The 23,122-nt window shown below is 48.9% G+C and overlaps 1 protein-coding gene across 4 annotated transcripts in view; it reads right to left on the bottom strand.

The window, feature by feature from the left end:
• Window positions 1-23,122, bottom strand: part of ptk2ba (protein tyrosine kinase 2 beta, a) — a 213,153-nt gene that overhangs the window by 11,454 nt on the left and 178,577 nt on the right. For 2 of the 4 annotated variants that reach the window (XM_038817485.1, XM_038817493.1), the window contains exons 20-27: window positions 21,909-21,998; window positions 18,254-18,458; window positions 15,493-15,607; window positions 7,674-7,745; window positions 6,990-7,106; window positions 4,736-4,885; window positions 2,977-3,006; window positions 1,954-1,978 (exon numbers count right to left, since the gene is read on the bottom strand). In XM_038817485.1, the coding sequence (XP_038673413.1) occupies window positions 1,954-1,978; window positions 2,977-3,006; window positions 4,736-4,885; window positions 6,990-7,106; window positions 7,674-7,745; window positions 15,493-15,607; window positions 18,254-18,458; window positions 21,909-21,998 (804 nt within the window). The remainder of the gene's footprint in view (window positions 1-1,953; window positions 1,979-2,976; window positions 3,007-4,735; window positions 4,886-6,989; window positions 7,107-7,673; window positions 7,746-15,492; window positions 15,608-18,253; window positions 18,459-21,908; window positions 21,999-23,122) is intronic. The other 2 variants (XM_038817499.1, XM_038817507.1) reach the window with 1 other exon arrangement.

The following is a 23,122-nucleotide window of genomic DNA, read 5'->3' as shown; positions in this document are numbered from 1 at the left end:
GAGGTAGCTTCTTTACTCAGAGAGTAGTAAGGGCGTGGAATGCCCTGCCTGCAACAGTAGTGGACTCGCCAACACTAAACGCATTTAAATGGTTATTGGATAGGCATATGGACGATAAGGGAATAGTGTAGATGGGCTTTAGAGGGGTTTCACAGGACGGTGCAACATCGTGGGCTGAAGGGCCTGCACTGCGCTGTAATGTTCTATGTTCTAAAACTGCGTAAGTGCAATACGCCACATTGCAACTGCTTCACGGACTGAGGGAGAGAATGTCTTTGCTGTTAACCAGTGCCCTAACAGCGCATTATCTAATCTCACTAACACTCTGACAACCCGACCCTGGAATGTCATCCAATCATATTCAAACAGTGAGGAACTATAAAACCGATATTCATTACAAACACACTCTGTGTTGCAGGATTCCCACATTTAACTGCCCACAGGTTTAATGCCGCAATGTACAATAGAACGGGATAAAGTTCCAGTCATTGATCACACACAGAATAATAGAATTCACAGTGCAGAAAGAGGCCATTCGGCCCATCGAGTCTGCACCGACCCCTTGGAAAGAGCACCCTACCTAAGCCCACACCTCCTCCCCACCACCCTACCCCCACACTCCCACCCTATCCCCACACCCCCACCCTATCCTCGTAAACACACCTAACCATTTTTGGTTACTCGGGGCAATTGATCGTAGCCAATCCACCTAACCTGCACATGTTTGGACTGTGGGAGGAAACCGGAGCACCCAGAGGAAACCCACGCAGACACGGGGAGAAAGTGCAGACTCCGCACAGAAGTCGGGAATTGAACCAGGGTCCCTGACGCTGTGAAGCAACAGTGCTAACCACTGTGTTACCGTGCTGCCCGCAGGATAGTTGTGGAGTAGTTCACTCTGCGTCACGATGCAGCTGCAGTGTAAACAGACAGATTTACTTCTGCTCAGATCTTCTCCCAACTCCTCAGATGCTGAAGTAGTCCGTGCCCTCGTCCTGCGTGATGGGGGCCAGTTTAGCTCAGTGGGCTGGACAGCTGGTTTGTGATGCAGAGCGAGGCCAGCAGCGTGGGTTTAATTCCCGTACTGGCTGGGGTTATTCATGAAGGCCCCGCCTTCCTAACCTTGCCCCTCGCCTGAGGTGTGGTGACCCTCAGGTTAAATCACCAACAGTCAGCTCTCCCCCTGGAAAGGGAAAGCAGCCGAGGGTCATCTGGGACGGTGGCCCCCTGACTATACTTACCGCAAGAGCTAGGCCGAGTTTTCCCAGCCCCTCCCCTCCACACTGGTGGGTTTTCCATGTGATAGACACAACTTGCCATAGACCAGGTGGGATCTTCTAGTCCTGTCGAAGTCTCTGGAATTTTGTATGGACCCCCGTCCCCCCATTGGACCCCCGTCCTCCTGTTGGACCCCCGTCCTCCCATTGGACCCCCGTCCTCCCATTGGACCCCCGTCCTCCTGTTGGACCCCCGTCCTCCCATTGGACCCCCGTCCTCCTGTTGGACCCCCGTCCTCCCATTGGACCCCCGTCCTCCTGTTGGACCCCCGTCCTCCCATTGGACCCCCGTCCTCCCATTGGACCCCCGTCCTCCTGTTGGACCCCCGTCCTCCCATTGGACCCCCGTCCTCCTGTTGGACCCCCGTCCTCCTGTTGGACCCCCGTCCTCCTGTTGGACCCCCCATGACCCCTGTCCTGCCACTGGTGAGGGTCGACTCCGTTGGGATGAAAAGAGTCCGCTGCAGGGAAGGGGTGGAAAATCCCACAACCCGGGCACATTCAGGCTCGGGATGATAATTGACAAGTAACATTCATGCCACACAAATGCCAAAGAATGATCATGTCTAATTAGAAAGTATCTAACCATCTCCCCTGGATATTCAGTAACATCACCATCGCTGAATCCCCCACCGCCAACTTATTAACCATCTGTATTTAGGAAGCTGATACTTACTGTAGGAAGTCTCCTCGTCATTATCCTGGAATATAAAAGAAAGAAAGTCAGGAACAAGTTGACTTGCTGCATTTGTTTGCTTCCTGCCTGCAGTTAAACCCATGAAACACCTTCCTCAGGGCTGTCTGTTTTAGCTCATCCAAGTGAATCTTCAACCCCAGCGCAGTGTCAGTGGGATAACGTGTCCCTCAGACCCACTCTGCTGTCCAAGAAATAAACCATCTGACCAGACGGCAAACTCACTGGACATCAAACTGACACGCGCATCAGCCCTATCGAATCTCCATGAACACAATCATATTCACGATGAGGAAACTATTAAATACTGACTGGTCAGTGTGATTCACAGCGAGGAAAGTATTAAATACTGACTGGTCAGTGTGATTCACAGCGAGGAAAGTATTAAATACTGACTGGTCAGTGTGATTCACAGTGAGGAAAGTATTAAATACTGACTGGTCAGTGTGATTCACAGTGAGGAAAGTATTAAATACTGACTAGTCAGTGTGATTCACAGTGAGGAAAGTATTAAATACTGACTGGTCAGTGTGATTCACAGTGAGGAAAGTATTAAATACTGACTGGTCAGTGTGATTCACAGTGAGGAAAGTATTAAATACTGACTGGTCAGTGTGATTCACAGTGAGGAAAGTATTAAATACTGACTGGTCAGTGTGATTCACAGTGAGGAAAGTATTAAATACTGACTGTGAACAGGAATTGATGAATTTATGTCTATCTAAGCGAAGATGAGCAGAGGCGTGTATAGAAAATTGGCAGAAAGAATATATTCTTGCTGTCAGGCTAACTTTGTGAAAGCAACAAGTAAAAAGAGTAGAGGGTGAATGGGTTTGCCAGCAGGTTAAAGGTTAACACCCTTGGTGAAATTACCCTGAACAATCTACATTCAAACATGATCTTTTGAGTTCGAGTCACACTCAAAGCGTCACCACCTCGCTTCATGTCGGAGCTTAAATATGAATTGGATTTAGAAAATCAATCATTTATTAAATTAAGACTTACATCGTCTGCCTTGCTGTTTTCATGCGGAGCCTTGGGGAGGAAGCAGAGAGGAAATTTAAATAAGTTGCCCAAATCCATCGTGCAGACATTCACAAAGAAACAATAGATTCCGGTTTGAACAGCCAGCTGTGTAGTGCTACCGAGGCTGAGATGGGGTTTGAGTGCTAAATACAGCTGCTTCCTGACTGATTGGGCTGAAGTATTAACAGGCACACGTTGTGGTTAAGATCTTATACTTACACTAAATTCGGAAATGGTATGAACAAACATTTCACGAGTAACTGATAAAACAGCTCATGCCCATTAATACTTACTGTCTTAGAGCCCCGCACCCTGTACCCCCCCAGTCTGCCCTCTCGCTCCCCATCGACCCCTGTCCCCTCTATAATCCCCGTTTCCCATAAACTCTTTCCCCTTTACATCTGTCCTGGGCTGCACTCCCTCCCCACATGTAGCCCCTTTCCCCACTCCTTTTTATACCCCCTCCCCACTCTGTGCCCATTCCCTCGCTTCAACCCCCTTTTGCCTCTACCCTCGCCCCCATACTCCCCCTCCCCATATTCCCTCTGTCCATTGACTGAAGCTTTTAATTGAATCGATTTTATTTCATTCACCACATAATATCCTCAAGCTACAACCTTTTGTGCAAGTGATGTATGAAATGAATGAAAATCGCTTATTGTCACAAGTAGGCTTCAAATGAAGTTACTGTGAAAAGCCCCTAGTCGCCACATTCCGGCGCCTGTCCAGGGAGGCTGGTACGGGAATCGAACCGTGCTACTGGCTTGCCTTAGTCTGCTTCCAAAGCCAGCGATTTAGCCCAGTGTGCTAAACAGCCCCTATGTCTCAGAATGTTGAGGCTGATGATCGCTGGGTGGCACTTTGGACCCACCTTGGACCCCTGGACTTTCTCGGTCAGCAGCCTGATACACCACCGTTTCCAAATGCTCCTTATTGGGGTTCCAGCCTGCTGATATAGGGGGGGGGGACCCGTCCGGTCTTAGGGCAGGCAAGATGTCTTACCTCCTGCAGTACTCCGGCCTCCATTAATACATGACAGCTCCTGCAAGAGGGAGTCTGAAACAGATGGAGATTTTGCCCCTTCCGAAATAGAGGCAGATGTCCCAGAAATGGAAAGTCCTGTCAACCAACCGTCTCCCTTTGATTTTCAATGACTGTCATTGAACCCTCCACTCTCAACATCCTGGGGGTCACCAGTGAGCAGAAACGGAAGTGGATTAGCCGTACAGATTATATACCTGGATGTGAGGGGTGACTTGATTGAAGTTTATCAGATCCTCAACGGCCAAGGTAGATGTGGAAAAAATGTTTCCTGTTGCGGGTGAGCCCAGAACTAGGGGTCACTGTTTTAGGGATGGGACACTAAATGCTGACCTAGTCAATGACACCCTCATCCTGCAAAGGATTAAAATAATACATTTTTGTTGGAAATTATGTGTCCCATGGATTTCTGATGGAAGGCCAGAAAATCCCCAAGGAACTGGGAGCTCCAGTGATTTCATCGAGCACCGAACAATCGGAGTGCAGCTGAGGCTGTGAAACTCTTTGAAAATCAGACTCATTAACTAGAAGACCAGGACTAGAGACTAGTCCTGCCGCCATTGTCCATCAGAACCATCTCATTAACCGTCTCCTCGGGAGATAGTGACCTCTAATGTACTGAACTCTCCTCAAGGTGAAACAATGCCAAAGGTAAAGTTAGGCCTCTGTGTATGAATTCAAAAAGAAAACAACTTACCAGAAGTTTCTCTTCCTTCTCCAGCCACTTCTTATCCTCCAACATTTCTCTCTGCTGCTGCCGCATTCTCGCCTGAATTCTATCTTTCTCCAGCTCCCTGAGTTTCTGAACTTCCTCTTTGTTGTTAATCTCCTCGATAAGATCGGACTCCTGTCAAATTCGGTAAATTAATCAGATGTGTCCCATAAATAAGGGGCAGCAAATCCTTTCACTGGAGACTGGCGGAGCTCTGGGTTGTTCCCTCAGAGAGACACCCCTTTCCCTGCCAGCAACCCAATGGACAATCTCTGCTGGAAGTGTGCTAAAAGTTCCATTTGGCTTCAAACCTCAGGAGAGGGAACAAAACCCACTTGATTTCTCACCTTGCATCAATCTCCTCTCGGTGAAACCTGCCCAACTCAACATTTAACCACAGCTTACTTTCAATGTTCCTTCTGACTGAATGTCCTGTTTGTGCAGATTGATAAGTTCTGATGCATCGTGGGCAGCACGGTAGCACAGTGGTTAGCACTGTGGCTTCACAGCGCCAGGGTCCCAGGTTCGATTCCCCGCTTGGGTTACTGTCTGTGCGGAGTCTGCACATTCTCCCAGTGCCTGCATGGGTTTCCTCCGGGTGCTCTGGTTTCCTCCCACAGTCCAAAGACGTGCAGGTTAGGTGGATTGACCATGATAAATTGCCCTTTGTGACCAAAAAGGTTAGGTGGAGTTATTGAGTTACACGGATATGGTGGAAGTGAGGGCTTAAGTGGGTTGGTGCAGACTCGATGGGCCGAATGGCCTCCTTCTGCACTGTATGTTCTATGATATTTCCCAGTGTTAACCCGTCCCATATTATGATAATCTGGTGTCTTCTACAACACAAGGGTGCTGGTTTGCAACAAGTTAATCGCCCCGAACACAAAGGAGAAACTTACCCCCACATCGTCTGACCCCCCCCCCCCTCCCCCCAAACTATTTGCCCCCAAACCAGATCAGCATCAACGGAACCCACGTTTGAATTCCAAGTGTGGATCCCATTCAGAATCTGGTTTCACTTTTCAATCCGCCATTGCGTTCAGCTCACGGCACTAGATGACATTCAGTTACAGAAGCTGATATAATACCAATCAAACGGGGCACCTCAGTCGGCCCCTCCTGGGGTACTGTGTGCAGTCCTGGTCACCACATTATAGGAAGGATGTGGAAGCTTTGGAAAGGGTTCAGAGGAGATTTACTAGGATGTTGCCTGGTATGGAGGGAAGGTCTTACGAGGAAAGGCTCAGGGAATTGAGGTTGTTTTCATTAGAGAGGAGAAGGCTGAGAGGTGACTTAATGGAGACATATAAGATAGTCAGAGGGTTAGATAGGGTGGACAGTGAGAGTCTCTTTCCTCGGATGGTGATGACCAACACGAGGGGACATAGCTTTAAATTGAGGGGTGGTAGATGTAGGACAGATGTCAGAGGCAGTTTCTTTACTCAGAGAGTAGTAGGGGTGTGGAACGCCCTGCCTGCAACAGTAGTAGACTCGCCAACTTTAAGGGCATTTAAGTGGTCACTGGATAGACATATGGATGAAAATGGAATAGTGTAGGTCAGGTAGGCTTCAGATGGTTTCACGGGTCGGCGCAACATCGAGGGCCGAAGGGCCCGTACTGTGCTGTAGTGTTCTATGTTCTAACACTAAGAGGCAGGGCTGGAGGGATAAACGTTACCCATTTTAATACTCACCCCCTTCCAGGTTCCAGCCTGCTCTCAGTGTGAGTAATGCTCTTCTTTGTCAGTCAGAAGATTGTGAGCTCAATTCACAGGCCAGAGACCCGAGCACCAAATCTAAGCTGACACTCCCAGTGTGGCACTGGGGGAGTGCAGCACTGCCAGAGGTGCCATCTTTCCAATGGGATGTCCAAACAAAGCCCCGTCTGCCATCTCAAGTGAAAGCAAACGGCCCAAGGTGCTATTCAAGGCAGGGCAGGGGCGCGGTCCCCATTGCTCTGGCTAATAGCTATCCCCAAACCAACCCTGAAACAGATTATCTGGTCAATATCACAGCCCTGTTTGTGGGATCCTGCTGTGCATTCATTGGCTGGTGTAATCTCTACATTATTCTTGAAGTGACAACTCTTCCAAAAATTGGTTCAAAAGACAGTGGGACATCCTGGGGTGAGAAATGCAAATCCTTTCCTTTGACTGAGTAACAGGTTAGCTCCTCCAGCCGGTCTAAGATCCAAAAGACAGATGCAAAAAGCACCATTACACAAGCAAGCTCCTCTTACCCGCACACTGAGGCGTCGAAATTGTTTCTGAGGGGAGGTGTTTGCGGAGTCACCAGGAGGCTGTTGATTTGGAGAGCTGGGGATGTGTGGTGAGCTGGCAGACAGAGACTCTGGCATCTGTGCATGTCAGACAGACATACAGAAAACATAGCAGTCAGCAACAAAAACACAGCATCAGCAAAGCACACAGCACAGGGTAAGGCAACAGCGTCTGAAAGCAGGGAGTTTCATGGCTTTATCTATCGCACGGTGAGCTCACACTTTATCCTCGGATATGATGGGAATCCCTGTAACTGGGACATCACTGACAGAAGCATCTGAAAGCGAAAACTCCATAAGCACTCTTTAAAATTCTAATGATGCTGGACGCTACATGTTTGCAAATTCATCAAGCACTTACAAAGCGTGACAACAAAGAGGTTCCCATTGATCTTAGACTAAAGTTACATTCGGTGAAATTCCTCAAGGAGCTGTTTAATCCTAATGGTACTGTGATCCGTAAATCCCAAGCACTGTCTTTAACTTTCCGGAATATGCTTCTCAGTATAAATCCCCACCAGCCTTAAATCCCTTAAATACTGACAAGAGCTGCCTCACTTTATCATAAGCACGCTCCACTGCAAGGTGAAGCTTCACTAGGACTTGACATTAACTTTAACAAACTGACTTCAAACAGTTACATACTTGAAACTGAAGATTTGGATTCTTAAAGGGAAATGGAGGCGATTTCATTGGAATTCCTCTTGTCCTTGCCGGCTGCAATGAAACACAATTGAAGAGCAATGAAGAGACAATTGAAGAACATTTGAAGAACAAGTGAGTTAGGGAGGCACAGAATGTCCAGACCAGTTAACACACAACGCATTTGGCAAGATGGGATGGCATTTATTTTAATGCGAGGAGTCTGACGAACAAGGCAGATGAGTTGAGGGCACAAGTTAAAACATGATGTCATTGCTGTCACTGAGACATGGTTGAGAGAGGGGCAGGATTGGCAGCTGAATATTCCAAGATACAGAATCTTCAGGAGAGACAGGGAAGGAGGTAAAAGAGGAGGGGGTGTTGTAATTTTGATGAGGGAATCAATTAGGGCAGCACGGTAGCATAGTGGTTAGCACAATTGCCTCACAGCCCCAGGGTCCCAGGTTCGATTCCGGCTTGGGTGACTGTCTGCATATCCTCCCAGTGTGTGCGTGGGTTTCCTCCGGGTGCTCCGGTTTTTCCTCCCACGGTCCAAAGATGTGCGGGTTAGGTGGATTGGCCATGCTAAATTGCCCTTAGTGTCCAAAATTGCCTTAGTGTTGGGTGGGGTTACTGGGTTATGGGGATAGGGTGGAGGTGTTGACAGGTACGGTGCTCTTTTCAGGAGCCGGTGCAGACTCGATGGGCCAAATGGCCTCCTTCTGCACTGTAAATTCTATCTATGACTGGTTCCAGCAGTCAGGAGAACGACATCTTCGAAGACTTTGCAACTGAAGCTTATTGTACACTTGCCTTTATTAGCCGAGGCACAGATTTAGAGCATGGAGGTTATGCTGGAACTGTATAAAACATTGGTTGGGCCACAACGAGAGTATTGTGTGCAGTTCTGGAATCCACATTATAGGAGGGATGTGATAGCCACTGGAAAGGGTGCAGAGGAGGTTTACCAGGATGTTGCCTGGGCTGGAGAGTGTTAGTAATGAAGAGAGATTGGATAGACTGGGATTGTTTTCCTTGGAGCAGAGGAGGCTGAGGGGGGACAGGATTGAGATGTATAAAATTATGAGGGGCATAGATAGAGTAGACAGGAAGGAACTTTTCCCCTTGGGAGAGGGTTCAATGACCAGGGGGCAGAGATTTAAGGTAAGGGGCAGGGGGTATTTTCACCCAGAGGGTGGTGGGAGTCTGGAACTCTCTGCCTGAAAGGGGGGTGGAGGCAGAGACCCTCAGAACATTTCAGAAGTATTTAGATGTGCAATTGCGATCCCAGGGCAGACACGGCTATAGGGCCAAGTGCAGGAAAATAGGATTAGAATTGTTAGATGGTTGTTTTTGGCTGCCGCAGACACGATGGGCCGGAGGGACCTTTCTGTGCTGTTTGACTATGTCTCAGGGTTCACGGGGAGATGCGAGAGTTCAGGATGTAGCACAGGTAGTCACACTGCAGTTCTGGAGAAGTGGGTGTGGGAAACCAGCAGACAGACGAGCAGGTGTAGACAGAGAGTTTAAGGACCGTCTGGGAGTGTGATAGACACATTCAGTGTGACATATCCGTGAGGATGATAACATATCAAGGCTCTGCAGTCAGAGTCAAATAATTCTTGCAGAGCTGTTGGGAGGGTTGAAATCAAGTTGGCAAGGAGTAGGTATGGAGGTCTCATGGTGACCAGGATGTAACAGCAAGAGACAAGGTCAGAGAATTGAAGGAGAAAGACTCTGTCAGTTTCTGTCCAATGATCTGTGGAAAATTGACACATTGGGCCTCCTTGTGAATTGTAACCCGTTTCTCAGGCCATGCAGGGAGCTCGATAGGCGGTATTGGTCTGGGCTGATTCTCAGGCATTAGCCGAAGATGTGCAGTCCCTTACCTGTAACCAGCAGACAGACAGACAGTCAGGTGTGAGAGCATTTAATCCATGGATCAATGAGAAATTGGGCAGCTCCAACCTTAGAACTGAACATCAGACAAAGACCAATTTGGACGTGGAAAGAAATTGGTGTGAAGCTAGGAGGAGCAAGATGGAAGTTCAGGAGCTATATCCCAGGGTGGAAGAGTCAATTACTGGGGGACATAAGGAGCGAGGGGCAAGGTTTAGAGGAGATGTGCGAGGGAAGATTTTTACACAGAGGGTAGTGGGTGCCTGGAACTCACTGCCAGAGGAGGTGGTGGAAGCAGGGACGATAGAGATGTTTAGGGGGCATCTTGACAAATACATGAATAGGATGGGAATAGAGGGATACGGACCCAGGAAGTGTGGACGGTTTTAGGTTAGATGGGCAGCATGGTCGGCACGGGCTTGGAGGGCCGAAGGGCCTGTTCCTGTGCTGTACTTTTCTCTGTTCTTGTTCTTTGTTCTCCTAACATCACACCATTCCTGTGTGATACCCACCTTTGCTGCAATGTCATATTGTTCCCTTTGGAAAAGCATTTCAGGATAATTCCCCCACGTTCAAGGATCTAGAGAGTGCAAGTTATTGGTATTGGCAATTTCAGGATAATTTGGGGGATCAGGGGTTATGGGAGAAGGCAGGAGAATGGGGATGAGAAACATATCAGCCATGATTGAATGGTGGAGCAGACTCGATGGGCCGAGTGGCCTAATTCTGTTCCTGTGTCTTATGGTTTTAATAATCCGGAGGGAAATGGAGTTAGGATAGTTCGCAGCAATGGGAAAAAGAGGAAGGAATTGGGGCTGGTTTAGCTCACTGGGCTAAACCGCTGGCTTTTAAAGCAGGCCAGCAGGACGGTTCGATTCCCGTACCAGCCTCCCCGGACAGGCGCCGGAATGTGGCGACTAGGGGCTTTTCACAGTAACTTCATTGAAGCCTACTCGTGACAATAAGCAATTTTCATTTCATTTCATTTCATATTGGAACATGAGAACACAGAAACTTCTCAAAGAAAGTAGACCAAACTTCAGCCAATTCATCCTCTAGCATCCAGGTAGTGGCATGGGCCAATGATAACTCTCTCTGATATTATTGATTCATCAATCTTTAAAGTCTAAAAGAGATCCAAACCTAAGGTGAGAAAACCCCCCAGTATCAGGTGGGTTAAAAACCACGGACCCGACTGACCTATTCCTCTGCCCATGTTACACTCAACCACAATTATGTCCCTGAATGAACACAGGACATTCTGAAGGGGGAGGGTGAACAGCCAGAGGTCGTAGTACACATAGGTACTAACGACATAGGCAGGAAGAGTGATGAGGTCCTGCAGAAGGGGTTCAGGGAGTTAGGCAGTAAACTAAAAAGCAGGACCTCTCGGGTTGTTATCTCAGGATTACTCCCTGTGCCAGGTACCAGTGAGGCTGGAAATAGGATAGTGCAGCTAAACACGTGGCTAAACTGGTGGTGGAGGAGGGAGGTTTTCAGATTTCTGGGCCATTGGGATCTCTCCCGGGGCAGAGAAGGACGTGTTGCATCTAAACTGGAGCGACACCAATATCCTGGCATGGGATTTGCTAGATTCACTCGGGAGGATTTGAAATATTATGGCAGGGGAGTGGGAACCAAAGCGTTAGCTTAGATGGTGTAATACTGAAGGGCAAATAGTGAACAAAAATAAGGGCACACCATCACCCTCAGGCAGAGCAGAAAGGTGACAAGTGTGAGAAGGGAGGTGGTCAATGCAGGATTGAGGGTGTTGTACCGAAAAGCGCGCCGTAGACAGATCAAGGTAAATGAGCTTGTTACGCACATTGAAATTGGCCGGTACGATGTTGTGGGCATCACAGAGACGTGGCTGCAAGGGGATCAGGGCTGGGATCTAAATATCCAAGGATATGTGTCCTATCGAAAGGACAGGCAGATGGGCAAAGGGGGCGGGGTTGCATTGTCAGTAAGGAATGAAGTTAAATCGACAGCAAGGAGCGATATAGGATCAGAAGGCATAGAATCTCTGTGGGTAGAGTTGAGGAATCGCAAAGGTAAAAAGGCCCTGATGGGAGTTATGTACAGGCCCCCGAGCAGGAGTCAGGATGTGGGGCAGAAAATAAATCAGGAGATAGAAAAGGCGTAAAAAAGGCAATATTACAGTAATCATGGGGACTTCAATATGCAGATGGCCTGGGAAAATCAGGTTGGTAGTGGATCCCAAGAAATGGAATTTGTGGAATGTCTGAGAGATGTTTTGTTGGAGCAGCTTGTGACAGAGCCGACTAGGGAACAGTTAATTCTGGATTTGGTGATGTGTAATGAGGCAGACTTGATGAGGGAACTTAAGGTGAAGGTCAGAGACTTTTCCCCAGGGTAGAGGGGTCAATTACTAGGGGGCATAGGTTTAAGGTGCGAGGGGCAAAGTTTAGAGGAGATGTATGAGGTAAGTTTTTTACACAGAGGCTGCCTGGAACTCGCTGCCGGAGGAGGTGGTGGAAGCAGGGACGATAGTGATGTTTAAGGGGCACCTTGACAAATACATGAATAGGATGGGAATAGAAGGATACGGACCCAGGAAGTGGAGAAGATTTTAGTTTAGCCGGGCAGCATGGTCGGCGCAGGCTTGGAGGGCCGAAGGGCCTATTCCTGTGCTGTACTTTTCTTTGCTCTTTGTTCTTGAATCTTTGGGGAGCAGTGACCACAATATGATAGAATTGACCCGGCAGTTTGAGAGGGAGAAGCTGCAATCAGATGTAACGGTATTACAATTAAATAAGGGTAACTCAAAGACATGAGGGAGGAGCTGGCCAGAGTTGATTGGAGAAGGAGCCCAGCAGGGAAGGCAGTGGAACAGCAATGGCAGGGGTTTTTGGGGGTTATTCGGGAGGCACAACAGAAATTCATCCCCAGGAGGAAACATGCTGAGAGGAGGACACGGCATCCATGGCTGACGAGGGAAGTCAAGGATGACATAAAAGAAAAAGCACACAAAGTGGCGAGGATTAGTGGTAAGCCAGATTGGGAAGCCTTTAAAAGCGAGCAGAGAACAACTAAAAAGCAATAAGGGGGGAGAAGATGAAGTATGAGTGCAAGCTAGCTAGTAATATAAAGGAAGATAGGAAGAGATTTTTCAACATATAAAAGGTAAGGGAGAGGCAAAAATAGACATTGGACCACTGGAAAATGTGGCTGGAGAAGTAATAATAGGAAACAAAGAAATGGCAGAGGAACTGAATCGTTACTTTGCATCAGTCTTCACGGTGGGAGATACCAGTGGGATGCCAGAGCTCCAGGAGAACCAGGGGGCAGAGGTGAGTCTAGCGACCATTACTAAGGAGAAGGTTCTGGGGAAACTGAAAGGCCTGATCACTGTCTGTGCGGAGTCTGCACGTTCTCCCTGTGTGTGCGTGGGTTTCCTCCGGGTGCTCCGGTTTCCTCCCACAGTCCAAAGACGTGCAGGTTAGGTGGATTGGCCATGATAAATTGCACCTTAGTGACCAAAAAGTTTAGGAGGGGTTATTGGGTTACGGGGATAGGGTGGAAGTGAGGGCTTAAGTGGGTCGGTGCAGACTTGATGGGCCGAATGGACACTTTCTGCACTGTATGTACTATGTCTAACCGAGATAGCTAAGGATATTGTGGAGGCATTGGTGAATCACTGGAGGCAGGAAGGGTCCCAAAGGACTGGAAAGTGGCTAATGTAACACCCCTGTGTAAGAAGGGAGGGAAGCAGAAGATGGGAAATTATAGGCCGGTTAGCCTGACTTCGGTCATTGGTAAGATTTTAGAGTCCATTATTAAAGATGAGATTGCTGAGTATTTGGAAGTGCATGGTAAAATAGGGCTGAGTCAGCACGGCTTCGTCAAGGGGAGGTCATGTCTGACAAATCTGTTACAGTTCTTTGAGGAAGTAACAAGGAAGTTAGACAAACAGGGGCTGGTTTAGCACAGGCTTAAGATCTGGCTTTTAAAGCAGACCAAGGCAGGCCAGCAACACAGTTCAATTCCCGTACCAGCCTCCCCGAACAGGCGCCGGAATGTGGCGACTAGGGGCTTTTCACAGTAACTTCATTGAAGCCTACTCGTGACAATAAGCGATTTTCATTTCATTTTATTTCCGTTCAAAGGAGAACCAGTGGACATGATTTATTTAGATTTCAAGAAGGCCTTTGACAAGGTGTCACATAGGAGACTGTTAAATAAGTTAAGAGCCCATGGTGTTCAGGGTAAGATCCTGGCATGGATAGAGGATTGGCTGACTGGCAGAAGGCAGAGAGTGGGGATAAAGGGGCGTTTTTCAGGAAGGCAGCCGGTGACTAGTGATGTGCCTCAGGGGTCTGTGCTGGGACCACAACTTTTCACAATATACATTAATTGCGCAGCACGGCAGCACAGTGGTTAGCACTATGGCTTCATAGTGCCAGGGTCCGTAGTTCTATTCCCGGCTGGGTCACTGTCTGTGCGGAGTCTGCACGTTCTCCCCGTGTCTGCGTGGGTTTCTTCCGGGTGCTCCGGTTTCCTCCCACAAGTCCAGAAAGACGTGCTGTTAGGTGATTTGGACATTCTGAATTCTCTCCCTCTGTGTACCTGAACAGGCGCCGGAATGTGGCGACTAGGGGATTTTCACAGTAAATTCATTGCAGTGTTAATGTAAGCCGACTTGTGACTATAAAGATTATTACAAAATTATTAATGATCTGGAGGAAGGAACTGAAGGCACTGTTGCTAAATTTGCAGATGATACAAAGGTCTGTAGAGGGACAGGTAGTATTGAGGAAGCATCTCCTCATTCAATCCCAGCACAGTTCCAGTTTGTATGTACCCAAATGAAACCCATATTGATGTTCTCCACTCACATACAATTAAGGATAATTGATCAATGATTAACACCAGCTCTGGCTCTCTTTCCGTAGCTCTGTAATTTCCTCCCCTGGGGAAGTTTTCCAAACCCCTTTTTGAAACTGACTATTGAATCTGGCTTGATTACCCATCCAGCCTGCCCGTTCCAGATCACAACTCAACTTGACAATCATTTTAAATCAGTGTCTCTGTGGTTATTGATCCTCCTGCCATTGGAAACAGTTCCTCCCTCTGCATCGAAAACACATCATGATTCTCAACACCTCCTCTGTCCAAAGGAGAAGAATCCAAACTCATCCAGTCTCTCTGCACATCACTGAAGTCCCTCATCCCGGGCATCCTCCCGGTGAACCATCTGTGCCTCCTCTCCAAGACCCTAATGGCCGTCCTCAAGTGTGATGCCCAGATTTGGACAATTCTCCGCCTGAGCTCTAACTATTGGTTTGCAGTGGTTCACGGGATTTTCTGAAACAAATCTCTATCACTTGTATCAAAATCAATTGATTCAACCTGCTCCCCGGGCGACTACTTGAGACACAATCTCCAGACGTCTTGTGAAGAGAGAGCAGGAGGAAGAGGCGATTGTTAATTAAATATCGCCTTTCCTTCACTGTCGCTGCATCAAGCTCCTGAAACTCCCCCCCCCCCTAACAGCACGGTGGGTGTACCTACACCTCACGGACTGCAGCGGTTCAAGAAGGCAGCTCACCACCACCTTCTGAAGGGTAACTAGGGATGGGCAATAAATGCTGGCCTGGCCAGCGACACCCACACCCCGCAAATAAATTTAGAAGATTAAATACACTATTCAATCTACATAACGTTGTGTGAGGAAGGAGCTGAAGGTTCTGCAGGAGAGTCATTCGGATTGGAAACAGGAACTCCCTTTTTCTCTGCACAGACACTGCCAGAGTGCAGACATCTTTCAGCATTTTTTGTTTTGCTTCGATTTATTGAAGGTTCCGTTCTCTCACAGTTAAAGCTGAGAAAGATATGGAAGATTATTTGTCATCAACAACAATCTCAATGTTTCCCATCTTGTGAATAACTGCTCTACAACCTTTGGTGGAGCGTCATTGACGATGATTTGCTGATCCATGTTCCGGGAGGTGAAACGACGTTCAGTCCAATATTTCCTCTCCTTCTGCTGTTCCCTTTCCATTTGGTGAATATCACTGAAAATGAAACAGACATGAGAGATGCAGAGGAGCAAGAAAACAAACCATCCCAGTCAGAACATACACAGACTGACCAGTGTCCCTTCAGAGAGAGAGAGAGAGAGAGCACAGACTCACCTCTGTCCTTTTATGCAGCACAGTTAAGAAATCTTACAACACCAGATTAAAATTTAACAGGTTTGTTTCAAATCACTAGCTTTCGGAACGCAGCTCCTTCATCAGGTGAATAACCTGAGGAAGAAGCAGTGCTCCGAAAGCGAGCGATTCGAAACTAACCTGTTGGACTTTAACCTGGTGTTGTAAGATTTCTTACTGTGCTCACCCCAGTCCAACACCGGCATCTCCACATCATGGCTTTTAGACAGCAAATAGGAACATAACACAAAGTGATAACATTGTATCGGCTCCCCCAGCACCCTGCATTACTGACTGTATCTCTACTGATGTTAATCCAGCTCCCTCACACTGTCACTCAGTAACCCCTCTCCCCCAGCTCCCTCACACTGTCACTCAGTAACCCCTCTCCCCCAGCACCCTGTGTTACTGACTGTATCCCTACTGATGTTAATCCAGCTCCCTCACACTGTCACTCAGTAACCCCTCTCCCCCCAGCACCCTGTGTTACTGACTGTATCCCTACTGATGTTAATCCAGCTCCCTCACACTGTCACTCAGTAACCCCTCTCCCCCCAGCACCCTGTGTTACTGACTGTATCTCTACTGATGTTAATCCAGCTCCCTCACACTGTCACTCAGTAACCCCTCTCCCCCCAGCACCCTGTGTTACTGACTGTATCCCTACTGATGTTAATCCAGCTCCCTCACACTGTCACTCAGTAACACCTCTCCCCCAGCTCCCTGTATCACTGACTGTATCCCTACTGATGTTAATCCAGCTCTCTCACACTGTCACTCAGTAACCCCTCTCCCCCAGCTCCCTGTGTTACAGACTGTATCCCTACTGATGTTAATCCAGCTCCCTCACACTGTCACTCAGTAACCCCTCCCCCCCAGCACCCTGTGTTACTGACTGTATCCCTACTGATGTTAATCCAGCTCCCTCACACTGTCACTCAGTAACCCCTCTCCCCCCAGCACCCTGTGTTACTGACTGTATCCCTACTGATGTTAATCCAGCTCCCTCACACTGTCACTCAGTAACACCTCTCCCCCAGCTCCCTGTATCACTGACTGTATCCCTACTGATGTTAATCCAGCTCTCTCACACTGTCACTCAGTAACCCCTCTCCCCCAGCTCCCTGTGTTACAGACTGTATCCCTACTGATGTTAATCCAGCTCCCTCACACTGTCACTCAGTAACCCCTCTCCCCCAGCACCCTGTGTTACTGACTGTATCCCTACTGATGTTAATCCAGCTCCCTCACACTGTCACTCAGTAACCCCTCTCCCCCAGCACCCTGCGTTACTGACTGTATCTCTACTGATGTTAATCCAGCTCCCTCACACTGTCACTCAGTAACCCCTCTCCCCCAGCACCCTGTATTACTGACTGTATCTCTACTGATGTTAATCCAGCTCCCTCACACTGCCACTCAGTAACCCCTCTCCCCCAGCACCCTGTGTTACTGACTGTATCTCTACTGATGTTAATCCAGCTCCCTCACACTGTCACTCAGTAACCCCTCTCCCCCAGCTCCCTCACACTGTCACTCAGTAACCCCTCTCCCCCCAGCACCCTGTGTTACTGACTGTATCCCTACTGATGTTAATCCAGCTCCCTCACACTGTCACTCAGTAACCCCTCTCCCCCCAGCACCCTGTGTTACTGACTGTATCCCTACTGATGTTAATCCAGCTCCCTCACACTGTCACTCAGTAACCCCTCTCCCCCCAGCACCCTGTGTTACTGACTCTATCCCTACTGATGTTAATCCAGCTCCCTCACACTGTCACTCAGTAACCCCTCTCCCCCCAGCACCCTGTGTTACTGACTGTATCTCTACTGATGTTAATCCAGCTCCCTCACACTGTCACTCAGTAACCCCTCTCCCCCAGCATCCTGTGTTACTGACTGCATCTCCACTGATGTTAATCCAGCTCCCTCACACTGTCACTCAGTGACCCCTCTCCCCCAACACCCTGTGTTACTGACTGTATCCCTACTGATGTTAATCCAGCTCCCTCACACTGTCACTCAGTAACCCCTCTCCCCCCAGCACCCTGTGTTACTGACTGTATCTCTACTGATGTCAATCCAGCTCCCTCACACTGTCACTCAGTAACCCCTCTCCCCCAGCACCCTGTATCTCCACTGATGTTAATCCAGCTCCCTCACACTGTCACTCAGTAACCCCTCTCCCCCCAGCACCCTGTGTTACTGACTGTATCTCTACTGATGTCAATCCAGCCCCCTCACACTGTCACTCAGTAACCCCTCTCCCCCAGCTCCCTCACACTGTCACTCAGTAACCCCTCTCCCCCAGCACCCTGTGTTACTGACTGTATCTCTACTGATGTTAATCCAGCTCCCTCACACTGTCACTCAGTAACCCCCCTCCCCCAGCTCCCTCACACTGTCACTCAGTAACCCCTCTCGCCAGCATCCTGCGTTAATGACTGTATCTCTACTGTCAGTTGGTTTGGATTCCAGCCTTTGCTTGTTTTGTTGTCAATATTCCCACCTCAGTTGACAGACGATTTCAGTGAACTTTGGCCTCTCCCGAGGTTCGTATGTCCAGCAGCGTGTCATTAGCGTGTAAAGTGTTGGTGGACAGAACTCTGGCTTTGGAAGCCGGTCACCTCGTTCCAATACACCAATCACATCTCGGTTCTCCAGCCAAAAGAATGGTTGCTTGCCAAAGCTGAGGATTTCCCACATGCACACACCTTAATATGGAGAGATGAGAGAAGATCAGCAAGCAGGTGGAGAATTTCTCTAGGACCTCATGATAGAGCAGTAATCAAGAGTGATCGAACAAAGAACAAAGAAACGTACAGCACAGGAACAGGCCCTTCGGCCCTCCAAGCCTGCGCCAACCATGCTGCCCGTCTAAACGAAAATCTTCCACACTTCCGGGGTCAGTATACCTCCATTCCCATCCTATTCATGTATTTGTCAAGATGCCCCTTAAATGTCACTATTGCCCCTGCTGCCACCACCTCCTCCGGCAGCGAGTTCCAGGCACCCACTACCCTCTGTGTAAAAAACGTGCCTCGTACATCTCCTCTAAATCTTGCCCGTCGCACCTTTAACCTGTGTCCGCTAGTAATTGACCCCTCTACCCTGGGAAAAAGTCTCTGACTATCCACTCTGTCTATGTCCCTCATAATTTTGTAGACCTCTATCAGGTTGCCCCTCAACCTCCGTCGTTCCAGTGAGAACAAACCGAGTTTATTCAACCGCTACTCATAGCTAATGCCCTCCATACCAGGCAACATCCTGGTAAATCTCTTCTGCATCCTCTCTAAAGCCTCCACATCCTTCTGGTAGTGTGGTGACCAGAATTGAACACTATACTCCAAGTGTGGCCTAACTAAGGTTTGAAACAGCTGCAATGTGACTTGTTAATTTTTATACTCAATGCCCGGCCAATGAAGGCAAGCATGCCATATGCCTTCTTGACTACCTTCTCCACCTGTGTTGCCACTTTTGGGCCTTCTAAAATGCATTACCTCACATTTGTCTGGATTAAACTCCATCTGCCATCTCTCTGCCCAAATCTCCAAACGATCTAAATCCTGCTGTATCCTCTGACAGTCCTTATCGCTATCCGCAATTCCACCAACCTTTGTGTCGTCTGCAAACTTACTAATCAGACCAGTTACAGTTTCCTCCAAATCAATTATAAATACTACGAACAGCAAAGGTCCCAGCACTGATCCCTGCAGAACACCACTAGTCACAGCCCTCCGATCAGAAAAGCACCCTTCCATTGCTATTCTTTGCCTTCTATGACTGAGCCAGTTCTGTATCCATCTTGCCAGCTCACCCCTGATCCCGTGTGACTTCACCTTTTGTACCAGTCTGCCATGAGGGACCTTGTCAAAGGCCTTACTGAAGTCCATATCGACAACATCCACTGCCCTACCTGCATCAATCATCTTTGTCTGTCTCAGTCTGATAGTGAGTTATAGTCTACCTCACTGTAATAGTGAGTGATACAGTAGTCTGTCACTCTGATAGTGAGTGATAGTCTGTCACTCTGATAGTGAGTGACAGTCTGCCTTGCACAGCACCTCCATAGAATGGAACCTCAGGAGCTCCCTTTCTCCCATGTCCTCCAGCTCAGCCTCTTCCCCCGCCACCCGCTGCATGTCCTTCACCACTCCGACACCCCCACCCAAATACCAACCTCACCCCCATTGTGTCTCAGTAACTCACAGCTTCATCACATTGGCCATTCCTCAAATATCTCGTTGGACAGTGACTATCCACAGGATTGGTGGACCATGGAGGGTGTCATATCTGTACCCAATCCTCTTACAGTCTGATTGTCACATGGTGTCTGTTGCTGGCAGCCATTACTGGTCAGGACGTGGCTCCATGGTGGACAGCAGACCGGGTGAGGTCAGCCACACAGAATGATTGAGTCCGAATGGACTGTCTCCTCGTGTTTGAGCACATTACAGTGAGAGGGGGGAGGGGAGAAAACGTGGGTAAACACAGCTGAGATACAGATCTCCAGTGATCTGATTGGATGGTGCTGTAGGCTCAAGACGCCGAAACCCCTCCTCCCAGGTGTCTGGAGGAGGTGGGGTAGGGGTTAGTGGAAAGACCTAATCTCCCCTCGACACAGGGGAGGTGCCAGAGGACTGGAGAGTGGCAAATGTGCCACCATTATTGAAGGAAGGACATGAAGACAATCCAATAATGGAAGGCCGGTCGGTTTAGCACTGTAGGTGGATAAGGTCTAGGACTGAATAACCATAGAATTTGGGGAAGTTTGAGTTTATTCAGGAGAGGCAGCATGGATCATCGAAAAGACAGATTGTGTTTGACGAATCAAATTGAATTTTTTGATGAAGTAACAGAGAAGGTTGTTGAAGGGAATGTGGTTTTTGTTGTCTGTATTGAATTGCAGGAAGCATTTACCAAGGTGCCAGCATTGGTTACATTGGGATTCATGGAATGGGCGCAGGGGGGGGGGGGGGGGGGGGGGGGGGGGGGGACGCTGTCAGGGGCCAAATTGGATTTTAAGGTTGGCCACAGGATAGTTGTGGTAAATGCTTACTTCTCAGACAGGAGAGTGGACGACTTTGGTGTCCGCGAGGGTTAGCACCAGGGGTTTGCTTTTACTGTTGTATCCAAATGAATTGGACCTCACAGCACAGAGTAACATTTTAGAAATTGTCGATAATTCCAAACCTGGAGGAGTGGCAAATAGTGAGGGTGATAAGACTTGGGCAGCATAGTAGCACAGTGGTTAGCACTGTGGCTTCACAGCTCCAGGGTCCCAGGTTCGATTCCCGGCTTGGGTCACTGTCTGTGCGGAGTCTGCACGTTCTCCCCGTGTCTGCGTGGGTTTCCTCCGGGTGCTCCGGTTTCCTCCCACAGTCCAAAGTTGTGCAGGTTAGGTGGATTGGCCATGATAAATTGCCCTTCGTGTCCAATAATGGTTAGGTGGGGTTACGGGGTTAAGTAGGATGCACCAAGGGCCGGTGCAGACTCGATGGGCCGAATGGCCTCCTTCTGCACTGTAAATTCTATGTTATCTATGACTCATTATGCTGGTCCTTAATAAACATGGTGAGGGCACAATGAGCCGTTACAGAGTTACAGAGCACTGAATCTGGTTCACTTTAGGGAGGTTGGGAGGTTCTTCAGAGGGTGCAGAGGGAGATTTACCAGAATGGTTCCAGGGATCGGGTGGGGGGGGGGGGGGGGGGGCTGCATTTTAGTTCCAGGTTTCAGTTGGAGAAGCTGCAGTTGTTCCCCTCGGAGTTAAGGAGATGGAGAGAAGGTTTGAGGGAGGTGTACATGATGATGGCAGGTTCAGATGAGGTAGACAAGGAAAACTCCCCATTGGCCGATGGCACAAGGACTCAGGGACAGAGAGTTAAAACTTGGCTGAAGAGTTGGCGGGGCAGTTTGATGATTGCAGCCCACCAGCGCGCAATCAATAATTTAAATGGGACAGTGGATGAGCACTTTCTGATTGGTGGGTATCGAGTGGGGGGAGGGGGCACTGACTACGTTCCCCTCTGTTCACTCAGGTAACTGAAGCGGGTAACTCTCCTGGAAGGGAAGGTGAGCCCTGGTTAGCCTCGACAGACCCTCTTCTGAGGAGGCTGCAGCCTTCCTCCACCACCGACACATTCTTACATTCACTCACTTACCGAACATCCACACGTCGCTCAACGAGGTGAAGCGTCTGAAGTTGATGGATTCTGGGGCCATCCATTTAATCGGCATTCTGGTCACTGAGGCTGCGGAATAAATGGCGAGACAGGAGGATGAACAGATTACTCAGGCACAGGGCGCAATCTAACGGCTGCCTAATGCTGGAAATGAAATGTGACGCGGCCGATAAATACCGTGAGATCACCACGGCTCGCGACAGCGAGTGGGATCATGTGAAATGTTGCGATCTGGATCCCACCCTCAGTGGGCAAAGCCTGAATTTGCATATTTCAGGGTGCAGTTAGGCCCATGTCTCGGCCAGAGCAAGCCACCCCCTGTGGTCTAACGCCATCGCCGAGCAGACCCCAGATAGCCGCTGTTTAGTACTGATCTCAACAAAATGGGGACCAGGCACTGGGCGATCTCCCAGCTGATGAGAGGCCCCGGGTGGTCGGCGTCTGGGTAAGGTGGCCACCTGGTGATGCCACCCAGGCACCTTGGCAATGCCAATCGGTGGAGCTGCTGAGTGCTGAAAAGGAAGGTGAATGGGGCCTCAGCGGGTCCTCCCCTCTGCCCACAGCGCGACCCACTTTGGTCATTAAATCACACCCTCAGTCTCTCCCACAACATTAACCACAGATATAAATAACTGCCATATTGATATTCTTCACAAATGTTTGTCAACATTAAGACGATGTGTGTCAGTAGGGATGGAGATCCACACTCTCCATCAAACACTCCCAGGACAGGTACAGCACAGGGTTAGATACAGAGTAAAGCTCCCTCTACACTGGCCCCATCAAACACTCCCAGGACAGGTACAGCATGGGGTTAGATACAGAGTAAAGCTCCCTCTACACTGGCCCCATCAAACACTCCCAGGGCAGGTACAGCACGGGGTTAGATACAGAGTAAAGCTTCCTCTACACTGTCCCCAGCAAACACTCCGAGGACAGCTACAGCACGGGGTTAAATACAGAGTAAAGCTCCCTCTACACTGTCCCCATCTAACACTCCCAGGGCAGGTACAGCACGGGGTTAGATACAGAGTAAAGCTCCCTCTACACTGTCCCCATCAAACACTCCCAGGACAGGTACAGCACGGGGTTAGATACAGAGTAAATCTCCCTCTATACTGTCTCCATCAAACACTCCCAGGACAGGTACAGCACGGGGTTAGATACAGAGTAAAGCTCCCTCTACACTGTCC

Source organism: Scyliorhinus canicula, chromosome 1, assembly GCF_902713615.1.
Source record: "Scyliorhinus canicula chromosome 1, sScyCan1.1, whole genome shotgun sequence".
Lineage (NCBI taxonomy): Eukaryota > Metazoa > Chordata > Chondrichthyes > Carcharhiniformes > Scyliorhinidae > Scyliorhinus > Scyliorhinus canicula.
This window is presented reverse-complemented; position numbering and strand designations above follow the sequence as displayed.